The 19426-nt window shown below is 36.7% G+C and overlaps 3 protein-coding genes across 4 annotated transcripts; 1 reads left to right on the forward strand and 2 right to left on the reverse strand.

Annotated features, from left to right (window-relative positions):
• Positions 1-176: 176 nt before the first annotated feature.
• On the reverse strand, positions 177-2163 carry LOC111600676 (ras-related GTP-binding protein C). Its single transcript, XM_023316927.1, has 5 exons — positions 1981-2163; positions 1324-1794; positions 1045-1263; positions 838-980; positions 177-781 (listed from the first exon to the last, which is right to left on the reverse strand). The coding sequence occupies exons 1-5, from the start codon at positions 1981-1983 to the stop codon at positions 454-456; spliced, it is 1164 nt and encodes a 387-aa protein (XP_023172695.1). The 5' UTR covers positions 1984-2163; the 3' UTR covers positions 177-453.
• A 142-nt stretch (positions 2164-2305) lies between these two features.
• Positions 2306-2988, forward strand: LOC115483362 (28S ribosomal protein S17, mitochondrial). Its single transcript, XM_030225047.1, has 2 exons — positions 2306-2489; positions 2550-2988. Exons 1-2 carry the CDS (start codon positions 2382-2384, stop codon positions 2907-2909), a joined length of 468 nt encoding a protein of 155 aa, XP_030080907.1. The 5' UTR covers positions 2306-2381; the 3' UTR covers positions 2910-2988.
• Positions 2989-3007: 19 nt separating this feature from the next.
• Positions 3008-19141, reverse strand: LOC115483361. 2 transcript variants are annotated; one of them, XM_030225045.1, is made up of 9 exons: positions 18885-19141; positions 11827-11954; positions 6953-8429; positions 6234-6873; positions 5459-5724; positions 4189-5395; positions 3619-4124; positions 3328-3562; positions 3008-3273 (listed from the first exon to the last, which is right to left on the reverse strand). In XM_030225045.1, the coding sequence occupies exons 2-9, from the start codon at positions 11855-11857 to the stop codon at positions 3193-3195; spliced, it is 4443 nt and encodes a 1480-aa protein (XP_030080905.1). In that variant the 5' UTR covers positions 11858-11954; positions 18885-19141; the 3' UTR covers positions 3008-3192. The 2 variants fall into 2 exon arrangements, with proteins under 2 accessions (XP_030080905.1, XP_030080906.1); XM_030225046.1 differs by lacking the exons at positions 11827-11954; positions 18885-19141 and adding an exon at positions 10073-10124.
• Between the last annotated feature and the right edge of the window lie 285 nt (positions 19142-19426).

Genomic DNA, 19426 nt, shown 5'->3' on the forward strand with positions numbered 1-19426 from the left:
TCTGTAAACAAGTGTTTGAAAGTGATAAAAACTATCGTACGAATAGTTGCGATCGGTTCCTATATCGATGTTGTATTTGAAAAATTACCGCCAATTTAATATTTTATTGAAATAAAAATGATATCAAACATTTATTTAATATAATTTTTATTTAAAAATATACATATTAGTTATAGTTTTTTTCTAAACGCTGGGCATTTCTGGCGTTTTAAAGAGCAGCAAAGCGGCTACACATATGAATTAACAATATAGAACAGAGCAAAGATATATAAAAGAGGAGAATAACATAAAAATTGGATAAAAAATAAGTGTTTAAGACAAATCAGTGTTGATATCAGTATTTTGTTATCTGTGTGTATGTGTGCGCTATCACGTATAATGAAAAAGGGGGAAAATATGCAAAAAGCCAAGCACACAGAACTTAAAGGTCACTGGAATTATGATTTGTGTAATTTATGGCGCTCTGGATACCGTAGCTGGATCATTATCATGATTCAAACGACCACCCATTGTAATACCGTGGTCATCGGCCAATTCATCATCGTCATGATCGGGATTTTGCAATTGTTTCTGTCGTTTTAGCCGCAGTTCAAATACCTCACTGATGGCATCGCGAAAGCATATAAAATTATAGTCAATGACGCCCTGCCGGTTAAAGTTCTCCTCGCGTAAAATGCAGACCAGAGCCAAAAACTTGTTGACCTCACGCATATAGAGTATCGTATTGTTATTCAGTTTAATGAGACTAGAACTGCCGCTGTCAAAGGCCGTTTCCTCGGAGCTGTGGAAGAGGTGATGAGGCGCATTATATTTTATACTTTAAACATTATACTCTACCTGTAGATACTAGACAGATCAATGACCATATCAATCATGTCACAGCATAGCTCGTAGGCTTGCATATCCACAGGGGAAGAATCAGTAGCAATATAAATTTTCGATACAACATCAAAGAGAAATGCCTTCTCTATGCCAGAATTCTGTAGGGCATCAACGATAATATTATTATCATTATTTCGATAAGCGCTTACAAATTTAACTTACTGGTATGAATATGTTCAATAGATTCTCTAGCGTGGGCAGCTGTGGTATTAGCTTTTGCACCACCTTCGAGAATGCCTCGAATATTGAATGATCGTAGATCGAGGTTAAGTGAAAACTTAGATGTATTTGATCCAGACCTGCTTCGCTGAGGTCATCTGATGAGCGTTGGTGTATATCACGTTGTGATTCCATTTTCGAGTCATCGCTGATGCCATCAACCTATGAGAAAATCAACACGTGCAGGAACAAAATATGCTGATAAGAGATTTTCTGATTTACCTTATGTATGAAAACTTCAAATTTGATATGAGGATTCACTTTGTACGCTTCGATAACCGTGTCCTTGAATTTTCTTAACGCTTCGATGTAATCATCCTTGGCATCAATCACAAACACGAGGGCCCCACAGCCACGAAATATCATGTCTGAATCGAATGGCGGCTTTATGAAATCAATTTGCCCCGGAAAATCCCATATTTGAAATTGTACAAAACTGGAATTATTGATATCGTCTTTAACAATTTTACTCGTTGATTCAAGGAAGACCGTTTCATTCGGTGACATCTTATGGAAGACGACTTTCTGTATGGAACTTTTGCCCGATCTCCGCAGACCCATCAACAAAATACGAGGTTTTGTCTCACTGTTGCTAGATGCATTGGGCTCCAGATCCAGACCATCTTGATCATAGGCGCCATAGCCAAAATCTTTTGGGAATGGATCCTCTGGATAGTCTTCATGTTCGTAGCTCTATGAAGGATATTAAAGATTAGATCAAAGTAGACATTTTTGATGGGCGATTTAAGCTGTTGGATTATAATGCTATAAAAATATTTTAGTTGATCTGCCATTTTTTGCCTTGTAAACGTTTAAGCATCATTTCTTTTCCAATTTACAGCTCGACTCTGATTTGCTATGGCTTCTTTGTTTATTTACCATGGTGACGTAAGCGTGCGTTGCTTGTGCACAGCTATTGTACTTATCATGCAGTTAGGTTTACGCGCGCTATATAATTACTATAAAATGGTGTATATAATGTATTAAATTTAAAATTATTTAAATTTCAGATCACACAACACAAAAACTGTTTCTTATCGGAGACAAGGTGTGTACACAACAGCTGCCACAAACAGCTGATTAACAGTTACATCAAGTGTGTGCACACCTGCTGCGCATTAAGTTAAAATACTAAAACAGTCACAATTGTGAGTTTTTTATTGGTATTTTATGTGAATTAAATTTACTTATCTAGAGCTGGTCACACTTACTTCATAATTTACTTGTTTTTTTGAGAAACGTGAATTTACGTTGTTTTTATTATTAAATATTTAAGCAAAATGTCAGCACGAGGATTAGTACTATTGGGCCAATGCATGCCCTGCATTAAACAAAATGCTTCCAAAATACGTATTCGTCGAATGGAGCTGGATAAAAATCTAAATATGGTTTGCAGACTTTTTGTTAAGCGGCATGTGGAAATTTTATTTAAATATTGCTAATTGCAGTACTTTAAAAAGGATACATTCTTCTTTGCCCACGATCCACAAAAGGTGTGCAAGACAGGCGATATTGTATTAATAAGAGAGCTGCCCGAACGCCTGACACGATTAATAACCCACAAGGTGGAAAAAGTGGTTTATCCCCTGGGTGACATAACCGATCCAATTAGCGGTAAAAAAGTCGTTGTCGGAAAATACCGTGAGGACATCGAAATGGCAAATCAGCTGTTTGGCAAATCAGAAAAGGCATTCGATTACGATAAGGCACCGGCGCGTGGTCGCCTGGAAGGCACCAAGGACTTTACCCATGGCGAAACCTACATCAAATACCACGAGGATGGCAAAGATCAGCCCTTCGCCGTGTAGCCCCATAGTACCAACTTGCTCTAAGTAGGCCCTTAAGTAGTTAAAGAAAGCAGTCGAAATTACATTTTACTAAATATTTTTATTTAAAATGTCGATAAAAGTTTTGAATGCATTTTTGTATGTTTTTTTTTGTAGTTTTTTTGTTGTCAAATTTGTTATTGCTGCCCACATTCAACTGCGATCAGTTGCCGCTGAGCCAGGAATTAAATCTTTATTTTTTGTTGTTTTTCTTTTCGTTTTCATTTTTGATCCAATCCGTGCCATAAATTAAATTGTTTGTTAACTAATCACAATTTCTTACGATGCTAAAGTTGTACTGCAGTATAGGGTTTGCCACATGGGCGTTGTCATCGCATAGTTTTTGCTATAATTCAAATGTAATTAGACTCTGTTGTTATATCCTATATAATTGGCTTACTTGTTCCAGGTCTGTACTGGCGCGCAGCATAAACTCGCGCAGAAAGTAGCCACGATTGGGCATATCAAGCGCTAGAATGAGTTTATTATTACCCAGCTGCTTGAGTACCTTTACCCAGTTGCTGCTGCTGCTGCTGCTTGGTAGCGCCTCCTCATCCTCGTTTAGCTGTGCACCTACATTGGCCTTGGACTGCTCATCATCGCTGCAAATAGACCACTGCATGGGCTTGCTGGAACTGTTAAGGATAACAAATTATACAAGCTGCTAAGAGATTTGTGTCCCTAACCCAACCTGAAATGCAGCTCTAAGCTGGCAGCTTGTAAAAACTTAGACACAGGCACCGTATAGGTGATATTCAATGAGCTTCCGGAGCTGGGACAAAACTGAGCCACATCAATTGTGTGATTGTTTAGCCCCGCCAGCACGCAGCTGGTAATGCTCCAGCAATCTAAGGGATGTGGCACAGCCGTGGCTGTAGCCAGTGGTGCTGCCTCTACATGTTCGGCTGCTGCAGCAGGTGCGGCATTTAGCACAGTGTATATAGCATCCTCGCCAGCAGAAACGCCTGTTTCGCTAGCTAATTGCTTGGATCGTGCAGCTGTGCTGTGCGAGTTTTTGCCATGGTAGGCGTTGGTCTCATTTCCAGCTACTGGCTGTATGATCAATATATCCGGCTCCTCCTCTTCCTGGTCCTGCTCTGCGGATTGTAGATCTTCCTCCACATGTTGTTTCTTGACATTCGCGTCCACATTATCCGCAGCAGCTGCAGCCGGTTGCTGTGACTCAAAGCAGTTGGACTGAAGGCACACGCAATGATTAGAATGGTATATCGGAAATACGAGGGGAAACTACTGTACCCACCTGACAGTTAGCGCTGTTTGCCTCCTCGCCACTGCATTCCTTTGGCTGGCCAAACAGCGGCGTCTTTAGGCTCTTGTGTCTAATCCAGTCCAGACTACGTTGGTTAGCCGACCGTCGACCCACTGCGGAATCCCGTAAACCCGCATCCGTGTACTCAAAGCCAAAGAGTGCTGTTATGGGATTATCCACAGCTTCCGATTCATTTGTATTGCTCAGATTTTGCAGATCGAGTGCATCAGCACTCTCCTTGTTCCCGCTGCTGTTGCGCACAGCTGCTGGCGGCGGCACATCTAAGGCAAGGGATAGCGTGCTCTGGACGTGACTCTGCTCTGTGCTCACCTTGTTGGTAGTTAGAGCCAAGTTGGCTGTTGGTGGCGAAACGGTTTTGTATACATTATAAATGGCGGCATCGCCTGCATTCAGCTTTCTTATAGCCTGGCCGGCATCGGAGGACGAGAAATTATCTACAGCTGTGCTGGCAACGGTGTTCACAACGATAATGCGCTCGTCCAGCTTGGAGGAGGGCTTTAAAGGCGGCTGCTGTTGCTGTTGCTGCGGCTGTTGTTGCTGCTGCAGCAATCGTTGCTGTTGCTGCTGCTGTGCGTCCACATCAATGGAATTATTCTCGAAGTCCTGGGAGAGTGTTATGCCCTGTGGCTTCTCGGAGGAACCATCCGTTTCGTTTGTGCTGCTGGCTAGAGTTCGACTGACAGCTGCAACGCGTGCGCTTTGCAGCAGCTTTTGAGCAGCACCCGGACGCAGTGCATCCTGTGAGACGGGCCATTTCGATTTGTTTTTGCTAACAATTGTCTTGTTGTTGTTGTTGCGTGGTGCAGTGGTTGTGATGCGTGGCTGTGGTGCATGAAGTTTGGGCAACGGTAAATTCACCTGTGGATTGTTCATGACAGCCGTCAGCTCCTCCTCCTCCTCAACATCGCCGTCGCTTAAGCGTAAAGCTTGGCTGCTTCTGCCAGTGGGACGCGTAGTGCTCGCTGCATACATTAAGCTGGGCCACGCGCCATGCGTTTTGTTCTTGAACAGCGTTTGCAAACTTTGCTGGAAATTGTATCGATCCTCGTCACTAAACCGAGTCGTTCCATCGGGCCGAAAGAGGTGACCATCGCCGAACCCGGGATACCCTTCCAAATGTTGCTGCTGCTGTTGCTTATTGTGCTCCACAAAATACAGTGTAGAAACAGCAGCCAAGCTGAATTCAGAATTATATAAATATTAGAGCATATATTAGACTTATAAGTCATGTATTTCTCACCAGGCTGCCATCACAATGATCAGCAGAAAGATGATGACCTGCATTAGGCGGCTGGAGCAGATTTCGTAGCCCTCATTGCTGCGACTATTTGATTTGCGAACGCGTGGTGGTAAAATGCAACGTGGCTCTAACAAATCCTTGGCACGCAATTGATGATTATTGTGAGTGTTGTTGGCTCGCTCCAGATTCTCGATACGCGTCTCAAGCGATCCGGTCACCTTGCATAGCTCCTTAACGGCCCCAATGTTCTCCATTAGTATACGATCCTACAGCGAAGAGATACAAGTTTTGAAATATTTGTTGTGTTATGCTGGTGTTTGATTTTTTGTTTATCACAGATATGAACATTTTTTAGCATTGTTTTTGTGTTTTAAATAAAACCAAGTTCCTTTGTTGTAAATAGTGGTTTGAAAATTGTGATAACAATCAAATAAGAATAAGTGTGACCATGATGGACCACAAATTTTAGTGTGTACATATTCTATTTTATTGAACTTGCTACAAATGTGACCCTAAATAATATCTGATTAATGGACACGTATATAAAGTTTAAAATGTTGCTCGTGTCCCAAGTTAGGCTTATTACCATTATAGACAATTTGAAATGGTTAAATTTTAAGAAAAATCATTACCAATATCCTTAATTTAATGAAAATTATTTTACCACTTTGTAATAATAGCTTTAATAATTAGTATCCATTAGTCCTTTTGCTAGTGTGACCATACACGAAAACTGATTATTCAAAATTAAAGGTGGTTATTTTGAGTGTCTTACCTTGTTGACCAGCAAAAAGTTCTCAATAACATTTCCATTGGGGAGTACAACGCTGCCAGCCTCTTGGACTGCATCCGGTATAACCTCACGCACCTCCTGCGCTATAACGCCCGTATCGACAATTTCTCTAGTGTCACTTTCGCGCCTCAAGCCCGAATGCACCGCAAATTCCGGCTCATAGCGATAGCGAACAATGCGAATCTTTTGCATATTGCGCAACTGCACCGACGTATCCAATTCGGCGATTTCCTGTTTGGCGCGACTATCGCTAGGCTGAACAATATGGCCGGATACCTTGAGATTGCCATGCACGACCAGACTCTCGTCTGGCCGATCCGTATTGATGCCCACACGGCCCGCATGAAATATGGACTCCTGTGTAATGCCACGTTGCCAGCACAGATCCACATCCGACTCAAACTGACCTGGATTCGAGGCACGCACAATAATACGCTCGCTGCCATGGCTAACAACCGGAAAGTGTCCGGACGTGGTGTGCACATGCAGGCCGACAACCAGCTGAAAGAAACGTTGCTCCGGATTGGGGCGTCCCTTCTTACGCATATTATTGTTGGTTGTCTCCGAGAAGTGCAAACGCCCCACGGTAATCTTGCTGACAATATGGCTCTGGAGATCGATACTGGTGAAGGCAAATATCATATATTTATGTATATATATATACTATATAATAAAAAATGTTTTCTGATTGGCAGACTTACGGTACGGGATAGAATGGCTTCTTGGAGCGATCCGATTGGCTCTGCTCCACGCGTATTGTTTGATTGGGCGCCTCGAATTTGACACCGTAGAAATGCAAGTGAAAGGATTTGATTTTCTCCAAGCCGGACGGTGTCTTCACAAATTTGGCATCTCCTTGAAGGCGCGCATGGCACGTGACCTGAAAGTGATTCTTCTTCTGGCACACATACGCGTCATCCGAGACGCTGAAGTTGAATCCTTTGTCCGCATCCACACGATAATAAATGACGGACAGCTCCTGCAGGCTCTGATCGCACAGTTTGTGCCAATTCTCTGGCTGAAAGGGGCTGAATCGGATGCATTGCGTCAAAGCTGGATCACCAGCTTCGCTGCCTGACCCACTGCCACCTGCTGCATTACTGATCTGCCCATCCAGGCTATTCTCTGTCTGGGAGTTGATGCCGGACAAGGCTGGAGAAACGGAGGCGGAGCAATGTGAGTGCGCGGGTGTCTTGCTCGGATCGTGTTCGCTGTGATGACTGCTGCTGCTGCTGCTGCTACTGCTGCTCGGTGCAGCTGCAATGGAATGATGAGAGCTGCGCAACGGACTGATTAATAGACCCGTCTCATGTTTGGGCACACTGGGCGCAAAGTCCGGGCAATCCAACTGGGTGGACATCTTGCGCTTGCGGGACAGCGAATGCACTGGCGTCGAGGGCGTGGAGCTGCGATTCAGCGACAATTGACTGGTGCCAATCACCTGAACGCGATCGCCCAGGCCCAATGGCGAGGTCAACATGCAGGTGGACATGTTCGTCAGATTTTGATAGCTGCCAGCTCCATATAGACCATGCCCATTATCGTAATGCTGATAGAGCAGCTGCTCAGGCGGTAAATCGTGATGTTGCTGCTGCTGCATTGACAGCAACTGTTGCTCGCCCATCTGCTGCTGCTGCTGTTGCTGTTGTTGCTGCTGGCAGAGCAGGCTGTTGGCATTCATGATCAATCCAGTCTCATGCTTTACTCGCACATCCTGCGCAGGCGCCACAAAATGATGTCCTTGCTGTGGCGCTGCGAACTGCAAATCTGTGTGCAACAGCTGTTGATGTTGATGCTGCTGCTGCTGTTGTTGTTGTTGGTGTTGCATGTTTGTTAGTCCTGAATAGATGAGCTCCCGCCCATTGAGCGCATGCACATCTCCTAGCGGACTGTAGGCGGGCTCAGAGCCCGAATCGGGCGGACTCTCGGGCAGATGTGCCAGCGGCATGGCCATCGCACTCACCCGCCCCGTCGTGCCCAGCTGTGCATCCAGCACGTTCATTGGCGGCGTGTGCGGCGATTCAAGTTTGGAGATGCCACCAATTCCGGCTGTCTGCTCCAAGCTGAGCGTCTCATTGTTGCCGTGCTGTGCTGCATCATCGAGCGATCCGACGCCAGCGGCTTGCATAAACAAATCGAGTGCCTCATTGTCGATGCCATCCATAAAGTCTGGGCGAGCTGCAAGAGAAAATAGAGCAGCAATGCGCCAAATATTATATAGAAGACGAGACAAATGTGTCTAAGTATAAGCGGACGTAGGAGTATAAGTATAAGATTATATATTATAAGCTATATATAAGAGTGTAAGTGGGAGTCTAAGTAGAAGTATATGTGGGTGTGTATACATGGCACTATCATAACGAGTATAAGTAGGAATACGTGTTAGAATATAAGCATGTTTATGAGTCAGCTCAGCACGAGTATAAATATATTAGCATACTTATGCTAATGTATATTTGCAGTAGTATAAATATGTTAGTATAAGTATGAGTATGAGTATAAGTAAATTAGGTGTATACACATGCTCGCAATGGTATAAGAATGACTATGAGTATAATTAAGAGTCCAAATAGTATAGATATTTCTATAAATATAAACAAGAAATGAAATATGCTAAAAGTATAAGTATAAATATGTATAAATATGAGACGAGTATAAGTATGAGTATAATTAAGATGGGAGAATAAAATACTTTAGTATAAGTAACCAACGAGTTATGGCTAAGAGATTTGCGTGACTAGCAGTAAGAGTATAAGTATGAGCAAAAGTTTTAATATTAATGAATATGATAATCAGATGCACATAATTATCGGTATTACTTTAAGTATGAGTATACGACAAAGTATTGTATGTGTATATTATATATAAAACTAAGTATTAATATAATATAAGAGTATAAAAAGTTGGTATAAGTATCAGTGCTAATAAGACTATGTATAAATACTATAATCACTACTATAACTACTATAATCAACTACTGTGATAATTAACATAAGTAGGAATATAAGCAAGCGTATTAGTATAAGTAGAGGAAGGAAGAAGTATAAGCATATAAAAATATTTATGACAATGAAAATGAATGTGAATCTGAGTATAAGTATAAATGTGTATATAATTATGATAATGATGCCAAGTAGAAGTGGAGGTATGCATATAAATTAGTATAAGTAGAAGTATAAGAGACAGCGCTGTAAAGTAAGTGTGAGAGCAAGCAGTATGTATAGTATAGTATGCTAAGTATAAGACTTGAAAAGTGTGTATAAGCAACAGTATTACTGTGCATGAGAGTGTAGAAGAGCGTATAAGATGCAGCTGCTGAGAGTCGAATTAGCTAGACAATAGAAAATCTGTGAATTGAATTGTCAGCATAAGATTTAATTGCTTTCAGCGATAACCTTATGACTTTCTAAGCAAATAATTTAAGTAAATTGAAATTTCCGTCTAACTCAAATAGATAAATTAGTTAGCAGAAGAAGTTGTTGGCATCACAAACAAACAATTTCTTTTCCAGTAAATATTTGTTTAATAATTATTTTGTGCACACGCTTAGTGAAGCTCATTTAACACAGTTTATAGATAATTTATTGTTTTTATTTTTTGTTTTTGGGGTTTTGTTTTTTAGGAGGCGTTCACAACAAAGCGATAAAAACAGAATTCTAATTATAAGCGAAAAGCGAAACAAAACACAAAAAAAAAAAAACAGAGACAGAGAGAAGACAAGAGAAGTGGATTGATAAGCGTAGTGTGTTTGATCGATAAAGATGTGAGGCAGAGACAGAAAGGAGTGCAAAAGCCAGGTGAAATAAAATTATACAAATTACCATTTAATGTTTTGGGATAATCCATTATCAAGTTGATTTATGTATATATCTATATATATTTTTTTTAATTTGTTTTTGTATTGAATGGAACGCGTTGCCTGCTCGCCTTTTGGCCAGGCCCAAACAAATCGCACTAATAGCCAAGTTAACAGCTGCCGCTGCAGCATCCACAATAATTATTAAAGTTTTATAGACCAATCGACAAAGAGAGTGAAGCAAGAAATATAACAACAATTATCTAATGCACTAGCGGTTGATGCACTCTTCACAATTCGCTGAGCAGTGAAAATGCGCTTTTCCAAATGTTCAATCTTTTTTTTCATATATATAAAAAGCAAAAGAAAACAAAATTATAAACAACTTGAACAGAAACAGAAGCTCGTCAGGTAATTGAAAGCGAAAACGAAACCCAATTAAAAATAATAAAAAAGAGAAAGGGAGAATCACAGAGAGGGCGAGAGTGAGAGAGAGATGTATAAAATATAAAAAAGGGCACAAAACCATTTGGAAATTAAAATCAAATATTGTTTTTACAAGTGTTTTTTTTTGTAGATTCTTAAATGTTTTTACATATGCATTCACAATTCAAAACATTACAGCAAAAGCTGTTTTTTTAAAACTATTTTATTATTATTATAAATATTATATTTGATTTTTTTTGCCGCGCCTCAACGTCAAATGCGTTGAGTTATTTTTGTGCACTGAAATTTGATTTGGCCTGCAAAATGATTTGAATTCGCGTCCTGCTCGCAGCAATATTGATCAAACAAAGGAAAGCAGGCGACATTATTTGGCAATATATAAACCTACATAGATATATACATATATTTATATATATAGTATGTGTATGTGTCTATAGCTATGCCTAACTCAAATGCTGTTAAGCATTTGCCGACTGCTACATTCAATTTATTTTTTATTTGCCATCTATTTCGGTAGCCACATTTAGATTTTGTTATTGACGAAACGGCGCATATTTTGGAGACCAGTCGAAGGACAATTTATGCCGCTGCTGTTTTTATAACCCTGGCATGGGCCATTATCATTTAGGCATTTTATCATCATCTACGAATATCTAAACTATTTGCTTTTCAGATTGCCTTTTCGATAATATCAGTTAAGCTCTGAGATATGTTGGGTAGCAGTGTCGAGGCCTAGCTTACTCTGTTGAACAAATTTCCCTGTATAACGAATGTCCTTATAACATAGCTAGTCTAATGAGTTATAAATAATGTTATACACATATAGCACAGTGTATAACATGTATATATCAAGTGTGTATAACAATTTTCATGTTTACTAATGTATGACAACATTTGAAAGTTTGGCGGGCTTTTGATTAAAGGAATTTTTATGACTACGGCCAGTTGGCTTGATAGCTTAGCTAAGGTTTTATATAATCTTAAAACAAAGAAAATAGTTGAACTGAACGATTGGCCTCTTCTTCAATCACGCCTATGTCAGGTAAGATTAGAGAGATCTGCTGACTGAGATAAGTCCTTAAAGTATTTAAATATTTAAATTTATTTTACAATTTTATTGTTTTTCAAATCTTATATCTTATCTTATAATCTATATTGAATATAAAAATAATTTTATTTAATTATTTTTAAACTAAGTTTTCAAAAATATAGGCTTACTACATATGTATATATAGTATATATATTTATAGCTTCATGTTTAACTTGCATTGAAACAATTCTAAATTTCTTATATATATAAACATTTTTTTATTTTAATTTTTGCATACTTACAAAAGTCCGGAAATTCAAATTCCATATTCATATCCAAAAGTTGTTAGTCCAATAAATATTTATACGTTAGTCGTCATCATTGCCAGATCTTGGCAGACTCTACCGCATCATACCGCTTGTTGTTTGGACTGCAAAATATGAAGAACAGTTCTTGGAATATTTTCTAATAGTTAATTTTCATAATATTCACAGTTTGTGTTTATTTCACTCCGATTTCAACTCTGAAAAATGTATTTTTCAGTTTAACTGCAACACGACCAGCGCAGAAAGTGAAGGAAAATAGATCTATGGAAGAGTTTCCATAGCGACAAGTCGAAGGTTTTGTAGCGTCTCATTGTGTTTATTAGAAATTAATTCTGATTTTCCATAATTCCCGGAACATTTTATTTATTACAATAAACAACAATTCCCGCTGAATATTGTGTTTAAGTATTCGCTACTATACGACGTTGGCAGACAGCTCGATTAGAGCTTTTTTTATGCATATTTGAGAAACATGTTTTTTTTTTGCTCTGTGATAACAACATGACGTCGCAGTTCATGTATGTATATATAGTATATATATTTATATATACTTGACATGATATCACATTTGTACTGTGGACCAGGCGAAACGCAAAAACAAAACTGCAAAAATTACAGATAAACAATTTGCATTGCCAGCTCACGAGCTATAAACTGATGTCTACTAAGAGTTTTTTTTCTTGTTTGTATTACTTACATAAATATGTGTCTGTATAAATATATGTATGTATTTATATGTATATAAGAAAGTGTAAGGCTTGTGCTTTACTCAGAATTTGACTTTAACTTTAAGGGGCATTAAGCTTTAGGCATTGAGCTCGTGCCGCGCTGTTCTTTTAAACATTCCGACTTCTATCTATATACACACACGCACACACCAATACACACATTAACACACTCACACAGCAACACCAATGTTGGCCTGGTTCTTCTAGTAAAGCCCAATATAAATTAAGTGAATAACTTAGTTGTTTATTGTTGAATATTAATCAAATTTATAGGGCTTGAATATCTATGGGGTCATAAGCATGGATAAAGGTAACCAAAATATGGCATATGATATTTATATATATATCATTCATACAGCAGATGGACAGGCAGGTTAACGGCCAGACACTTGGCTATGGTTGGCAATAAAAATGTAGCTAATTTATACAAACTTTCACGCTTTATACTGCCGCCATTTAGCTCATGGGCTAAGGGTATACAAATTGCTGTCAGAAGGTAAATTTATTTTTACTTATGCCTAATACCATGCTTAGTTAGTATTTCAGGTGCATTATAGAAACATTTTGAAAATTGTATTAATTTCAGTTGAAATATTTAAGTAAATTTTTGAAAATTATATCTTGATCGAGTTTTAAGGCGTATCTTAGCTCGAGTCTACAATTAAATTGATTTCTATATTATTTTTTTGTATAAACATGTTTTATTTATATAATTCTTTTTTTATTTAGTTTTAAATAATAGTCAATTTTTATTTTTCAAATATTTTTGTGTCTGGTAATTTTCCTTTTGTGCGCAGCGAAGTATGCAATGGAATTTTGAAACATCTTTTAAAATTGAACTTTATTTTTTAATGCGAAATCTAAGTGGCACAACGAATAGAATATATCATTTTTAGTTGATGAAGTGATTTTTTGTTGTTGTTGTTGTTCTTTTAATTGCGTTTTAAATGACGAAGTTTTTGTTGATTTTTATTGTTGTCTTTCTGTCTGTGTGCTTGTTTCTGTGTCTGTTTCTTTATTTTTTATGTCGGCTCTGTTTGTTGTGCGCATTATAGACTATTTATATATACATACATAAATATATATATATGTATATACATATATATAAATATGGGAGTGCAGTAAGTATGAACTGCGGAACTTATATCCGGCTGAGAGCGTGACTTAATTGTTCTCATTCACTTTCTAACACTTTGCTTCAGATTTCATTCATAATAAACTCTCACAATTGCAAAGAGTAGAAATTGTATGAATAATATAAATTAGTATTTATTGAATGACTTAATATAATTTTAATATGCTATAAATAAATATATTTATCTATGAAAAGTTCAGTATTTACTTTTTAGCTTAATATGTTACAAATTTATAAAAAATATTTATTTTTGATTTTACATTTAACATATAAAGAATTATTACAAATATCTAGAAAACATATATAATATAGATATATATTCATAAATTAAACATTTAAATATTTGATTAAAGAAATATTCCAGACGGTATAATTGCTTAACAAAATATTAGCTAATCAAATTTAATTTTATAATGTTTAAAATTTTAAGCAAAAATTTAAAGGTTCTCATAATTAGTAACATAAAATTAAATGTGCTAAAAAATATATATACACATAAAAAATATGCTATTGGCATTTAACATAATTTTCAATGCTCTTCACAAATCACTTAAATTTTTCTATAAATTTATAAATATTAAAATTAACATAAATTAATTTTTTAAAATTCCATAACAAATAAATAAAATATATGCAAAAAATGTATGTTTTTTAAAGTTTTTATAAATAAAATAAATTATTTTGATAAATTTCTATATATTAAAATATTTCAATAAATATTTTAATATTTTAATTATTAATTAGAAAATATTATTTGGAAATGTTTATTTTGAATGAATTGCGACATCTTCAAATATTTACCTAGATTTTAACGAATGTAAAACTTCTTTAGTAGTAAAAAAAAGATAGTATAGATTAAAGACATTCTTTTGAGTACGTCTCAGCTATCGTCGCATTTGTTGTTCTTGTTGTTTTTGTTGTTGTTGTTGTCGCATTCATTGACGTCGCATTGTCGCAATGATTTTGATTAAATTAACGCTTCGGCTACAGCTTCAGCTTTAGCTTGAGCTATGGATATGAATGTGGATATATATGCATACATATATATATATATATATATATATGTATATTCGCAAAGTTCCCAAGCAGAACAGCAAACAAAATGCTTTTCATACGAAAATAACTCAAGTGATTTGATTTGATTTAGTTTGACGCAACAACAGCAACAAAACTTGATTTGAAATTGGTAAAAAAGAAGATAAAAATACTAAAAAAAAAACAAATAGAAATAGAAAAAGAAAAGAAGAATGACATGCTCGAATAATGACAACAGTTGTATTCTTATTTAAGAAGCAGCTGCAAATTATTTAAATAACAAAAATTATGAAATGCAACAAAAAGTTGTCGCTGACTCTTTAATGCTCTACTTCTTCTTTTAGAGATTTAATTATATTTTTTATATTTTTAAAATTGAGAAAATTTGATATAAAGTCGCTAAAAATTCTTACAGGCTGCTTACAAAAAGTATTTTGAAAAAGGAAGAAAAAGGTTTTAACTTTCTATATATAATTTTTTTTTTAATTATTATTTTTAAGCTTATTAGTTCTAAAAATATATCACACCTCTAAAACACACACCTCAAAACTATATTTTTTTTAAAATCAATTTTTGTTTAATTTTTTTCTTCTAATATGTTCTTTTATAGCTTTCTATAATTTCTTTTTTATATTTTTTTAAAGTATCTTTTTTTTATCAATTGAATTTGGTTTCCTTTTTTAGTTTTTTTAAGATGCATTTTTAATCTTTATTTTATTTTTAATTTAAAATTTGTTTTTGAATTTTGATTTGAATCTTGGATGTCACAGCTCAATGTAATACATTTGAAAAGATCTTTGAATTATACGCAAGCCAAGCAACTCTTTTTGTGCGCTTACGAAAATCAAAAACCTGTCGCTGCTTATAAAGCGTAGCTGTTATTGCGGCTATTGTTGCTGTTGTTATATTGATTTAGCCGGAAGTTAAACTCTGAGGTAGTTTGTTTGTTTTTGCTATGATTCTACTTCTTCATCTTCTTCTTATTGCTTTTGTTGTGTGCTGTTTGCAGGGCGCTCATCCTTGAGCCGCAGTTAACAGCAGCAGCAAAAACTGTAAACGTTTCTTCGGCTTTTTGGGTTTTTTATTTGTGGCAAATCTTTAGCATTTCAATAAAACAACAACAAAAACTTTTGCATTGAACAGCACGATTCGGCCACAATATTAGCTAGCCATAAAGCTGAATTGAAATTTATATATATATATATATACACAGTAAGAGGAATGGAATGATAGCTGTGTTTGCTAATTGCTTCGGTTGGCATGTGATTTGGGAAATATTTCAATTACATGCGGATTAGCTGAGTATGATAAGAGCTCCATGCTCAGCCATCCAGAACTGAGTCGCAACGCATGATTTCAATTTGTCCGTATGCAAATAGACTCTCGACTCAAGCGTCAAAAAGTTAATATATCCATCTATCTATCTATATAGATGTATATATGGACGTGTCTGAGCTACCAAACAAATCAATCAAATTAGCGTCTCGGCTCTAAAGACTTGCGCAAATATGTTTGCAATAGCCAAAAAGAAATACAGACCAATCCATCTGGCTGCGATTTTCAGGGCCTTTTCAGTGTCTGTATATAAAGCCTTAACTATATCTATTATGATTCATGTGTAATATATATAAATATGTGGATATATATAACATATTTGCCTCGGAAGCTGACTCGCAATTAACACAGTTTTGCTAAGTTCGATGAAAGCATGGCACATATATTGGAAAGTTCATAAATTTCAGCATTGCTTAAGCTGTAAAACCTAGCTTGTAAGTTATCGATCACCCGATTCGATAAATTGCGCTTTCTAAACATAGTTTTAAGTTTAAGCTGCCTAAAATTTGTTTTGTTGGTTCCATCGACTTCCATCCACTCTTCTTGTCTTTCTTGCCCTTGATCGATAATGATTTGATTCGATAAATTGAGTTTTATTATTTTTTTAATCAAAAATATGTTAAATTCTTTTTCAATTGAGATGCAAGCTGACATAGATTTATATTTTAGACAAAATGAGATTCTGCGCTACTTGATAAGTCTAGGTTTTTATCGATAACTTTTTGAATGGGTATATTATTTACTTTTTCGGATTGTCTATACTTGTAGCCATTCTTCTATTACAATCTACTTCTATCTCTACTTAAAAGTCGGGTTTATGATTGATCGATAACTTTTTCATGCGATAAACTGTGTTTGTTATCAAATTTGATATCTTGAAAGTTGCTTCTGGCTTACGGTATGGCTTTTATTAATGATATTTACTTTGTTAGATTTTCCACTGCCTCAACTTTTCACTTATTTGATTTTTATGGCGTTGCCATACTTTTTTCGTTTATTAAATATAGCTTAAAAAGTGAAATTGTTTGAAGGAGAGAAATATCAAAAATTAAGCTCACAAAATGCGATTTAAATTAACAGCTACTCACTAAGCTAGTCACATTTAAGAGTTGCCATACTGTTAGCTTTTAAGCTACAATTGCGGACAGCTTTTTTATTGCCCGCTAAACGTTTAACAACTGAAGAGTTTTTATAGCTAAAATTAAGCTTTTGATATGCCCACAAATCACAACTAAGACATTTGATACCCAGACAATAATTAACCGTTGCTCTGCCCACTAAGAAGCTGGAAGCGTTGCCAGACTTTTGTGCCACTTACTTGAAGCTGGTTGAAACATTGATCAAACTGCGATATAATTAGCATAATAAAATTATAAATAATTAGACAAATGCGTATATATGAATATATACATATTCTGCACAAAATCCGGTATTATTCCACATGGCAATTATTTCAAATAGCTTGTTTCTAAGAGTTTTTTGTTTTGAAGAAATCCCAAAATGAACAGAAACAAAAAACCAAAACGGATGTATAGAAAAGTGTGTTAAGGCAGGCATGGTTTTTACCCGCTCAGAAATAACACAAAAGATATATATTAATTTGAATAATCACATGATTAAGAAAGATATAATAGCGATTTAAATAAATGCTTCGATCTATGCCAAGAAGTTCTCGGCTCCAGACTGAAAGAAATTGCGAGGATTGGGCTTGGCTTGGCTTGGCTACCCCCGTCGGATGCCTATACACTTGTGCACATCTTACTCTTTCTCTTTCTCGCTGCTTTGACTTTTGTTTTTATTTCATTTTACAAATTATTGCCGCTGCTGCGCTAAGACCCAACCAACCGGTTGAATTTGATGTCTTTTGCTGATGATATTCCAATTGCTTTTTGTTGTTTTCTTTTGCTGACGTCTTAGTGGCTGCTGCGGCCACAGCTACTGTTGTTGTTGTTGTTTTATCTTTTTAGGCTATTTTTTGTTTTTGCGCGCTTGGCACAGGTTGAAACGAAGTGGCAGAAGCAGAGAAAAAAAATACCGATAGCAGAAAGAGACGCAAAAGCTAAACTGGCCGAGATCTTGGCTGGAATCTGAACTTGGTTACCATCCCCGGCTGTGTTGTAGATGCCCAACATGCCAGAGCAGCCCACCTGTACAGCATAAATTAGTTAAGTCGTGCGGCAGGTGGGCGGCCACTTTACACGGCCAGCACTGAGAAGAGTCTCGACCAGATGTGCCAGACACCGTTTAAGCCAGCAACAATTAAGTTTTGCATTCTTTAACAATTCTCTGTTGTTGTTGCTTGAATATTATTAAATGAAAGGTAAGCGCTTGTACGTGGCTTTAACTTGGTGTGAGTATGGCGCACACACACAGTCTATCTCACTCTCACATCAACTCGCGCTTAGATTTTGTTTGTGCTGATGCTGCGCGAGTTGTTGTTTTGTATTTGTTTTTCTTTTTTTTGGTGGGAGTTTCATTGTTTTTGCACAAATTTATTTTAAGTTAGCTATTCATTGGAATATGTGCACAAACATGTTTATATTAGACACACACACACACAGACACTCACACACAGAAACGTGCACACGCAGCATTTGTTTTGCCCATTTGCACAGATTTTTTTTTTGTATTTTTATGGCTTTTCTTAATTTGCAATCATTTTCCAGTTTTTCACTAAGTCGCAAGCTTTGACTTTGATTTCTTTTGCTATTTTTGTTGCTTTCTCTCTTGCACTTGCTTTTTATATATATTATTGCATTTATATTGTGCGACTCACTATATATATAAATATATACACTTACACAAATTTCCGTTAGTTTGACGCTTGTATTTAACTATAATTGTTTACGTTTATTTGATCGCTTTGGGTTTCACGCTTCGTATACGCGATTTAATTTTACTAACAACGACTACGGCGCTCGCCTTTTATTATTTGTGTGCCGTGATTTCTATTTGATTTGATATATGTGTATATATATATCTATTTCTTTTTTTTTTAATTTTTTCGTACAACCAGAGCGCGATATCTAAATCGGTTAGAGTGTGAACAGCAACTGGGCGAGATCATGCGCTCCGTTTGCCTGCCTCTCTATAGCCGCTGCTTAATGAAGCTTAGCTTCGGCTGCGGAGTTGCCAGTGCGCTCGCCACGCTTTGCGCTCATCTGGCAACTACGTTAAGCCGAACACGCGCGCGCTCGCACACACACACTCACACAGATGCATAGACATACGCGCACGAACGATAAGAAGCAACAAGTAATGTAAATTAAATTATAACTAGCCGAGCCAACAATGGGCCTTAAGCTAAACCCGGCACATCTACTTACTGTACAGCCGAGGAGCG

Source organism: Drosophila hydei, unplaced genomic scaffold (genome assembly GCF_003285905.1).
Source record: "Drosophila hydei strain 15085-1641.00,03,60 unplaced genomic scaffold, DhydRS2 tig00008122-arrow-pilon, whole genome shotgun sequence".
In the NCBI taxonomy this organism is placed as follows: Eukaryota; Metazoa; Arthropoda; class Insecta; order Diptera; family Drosophilidae; genus Drosophila; species Drosophila hydei.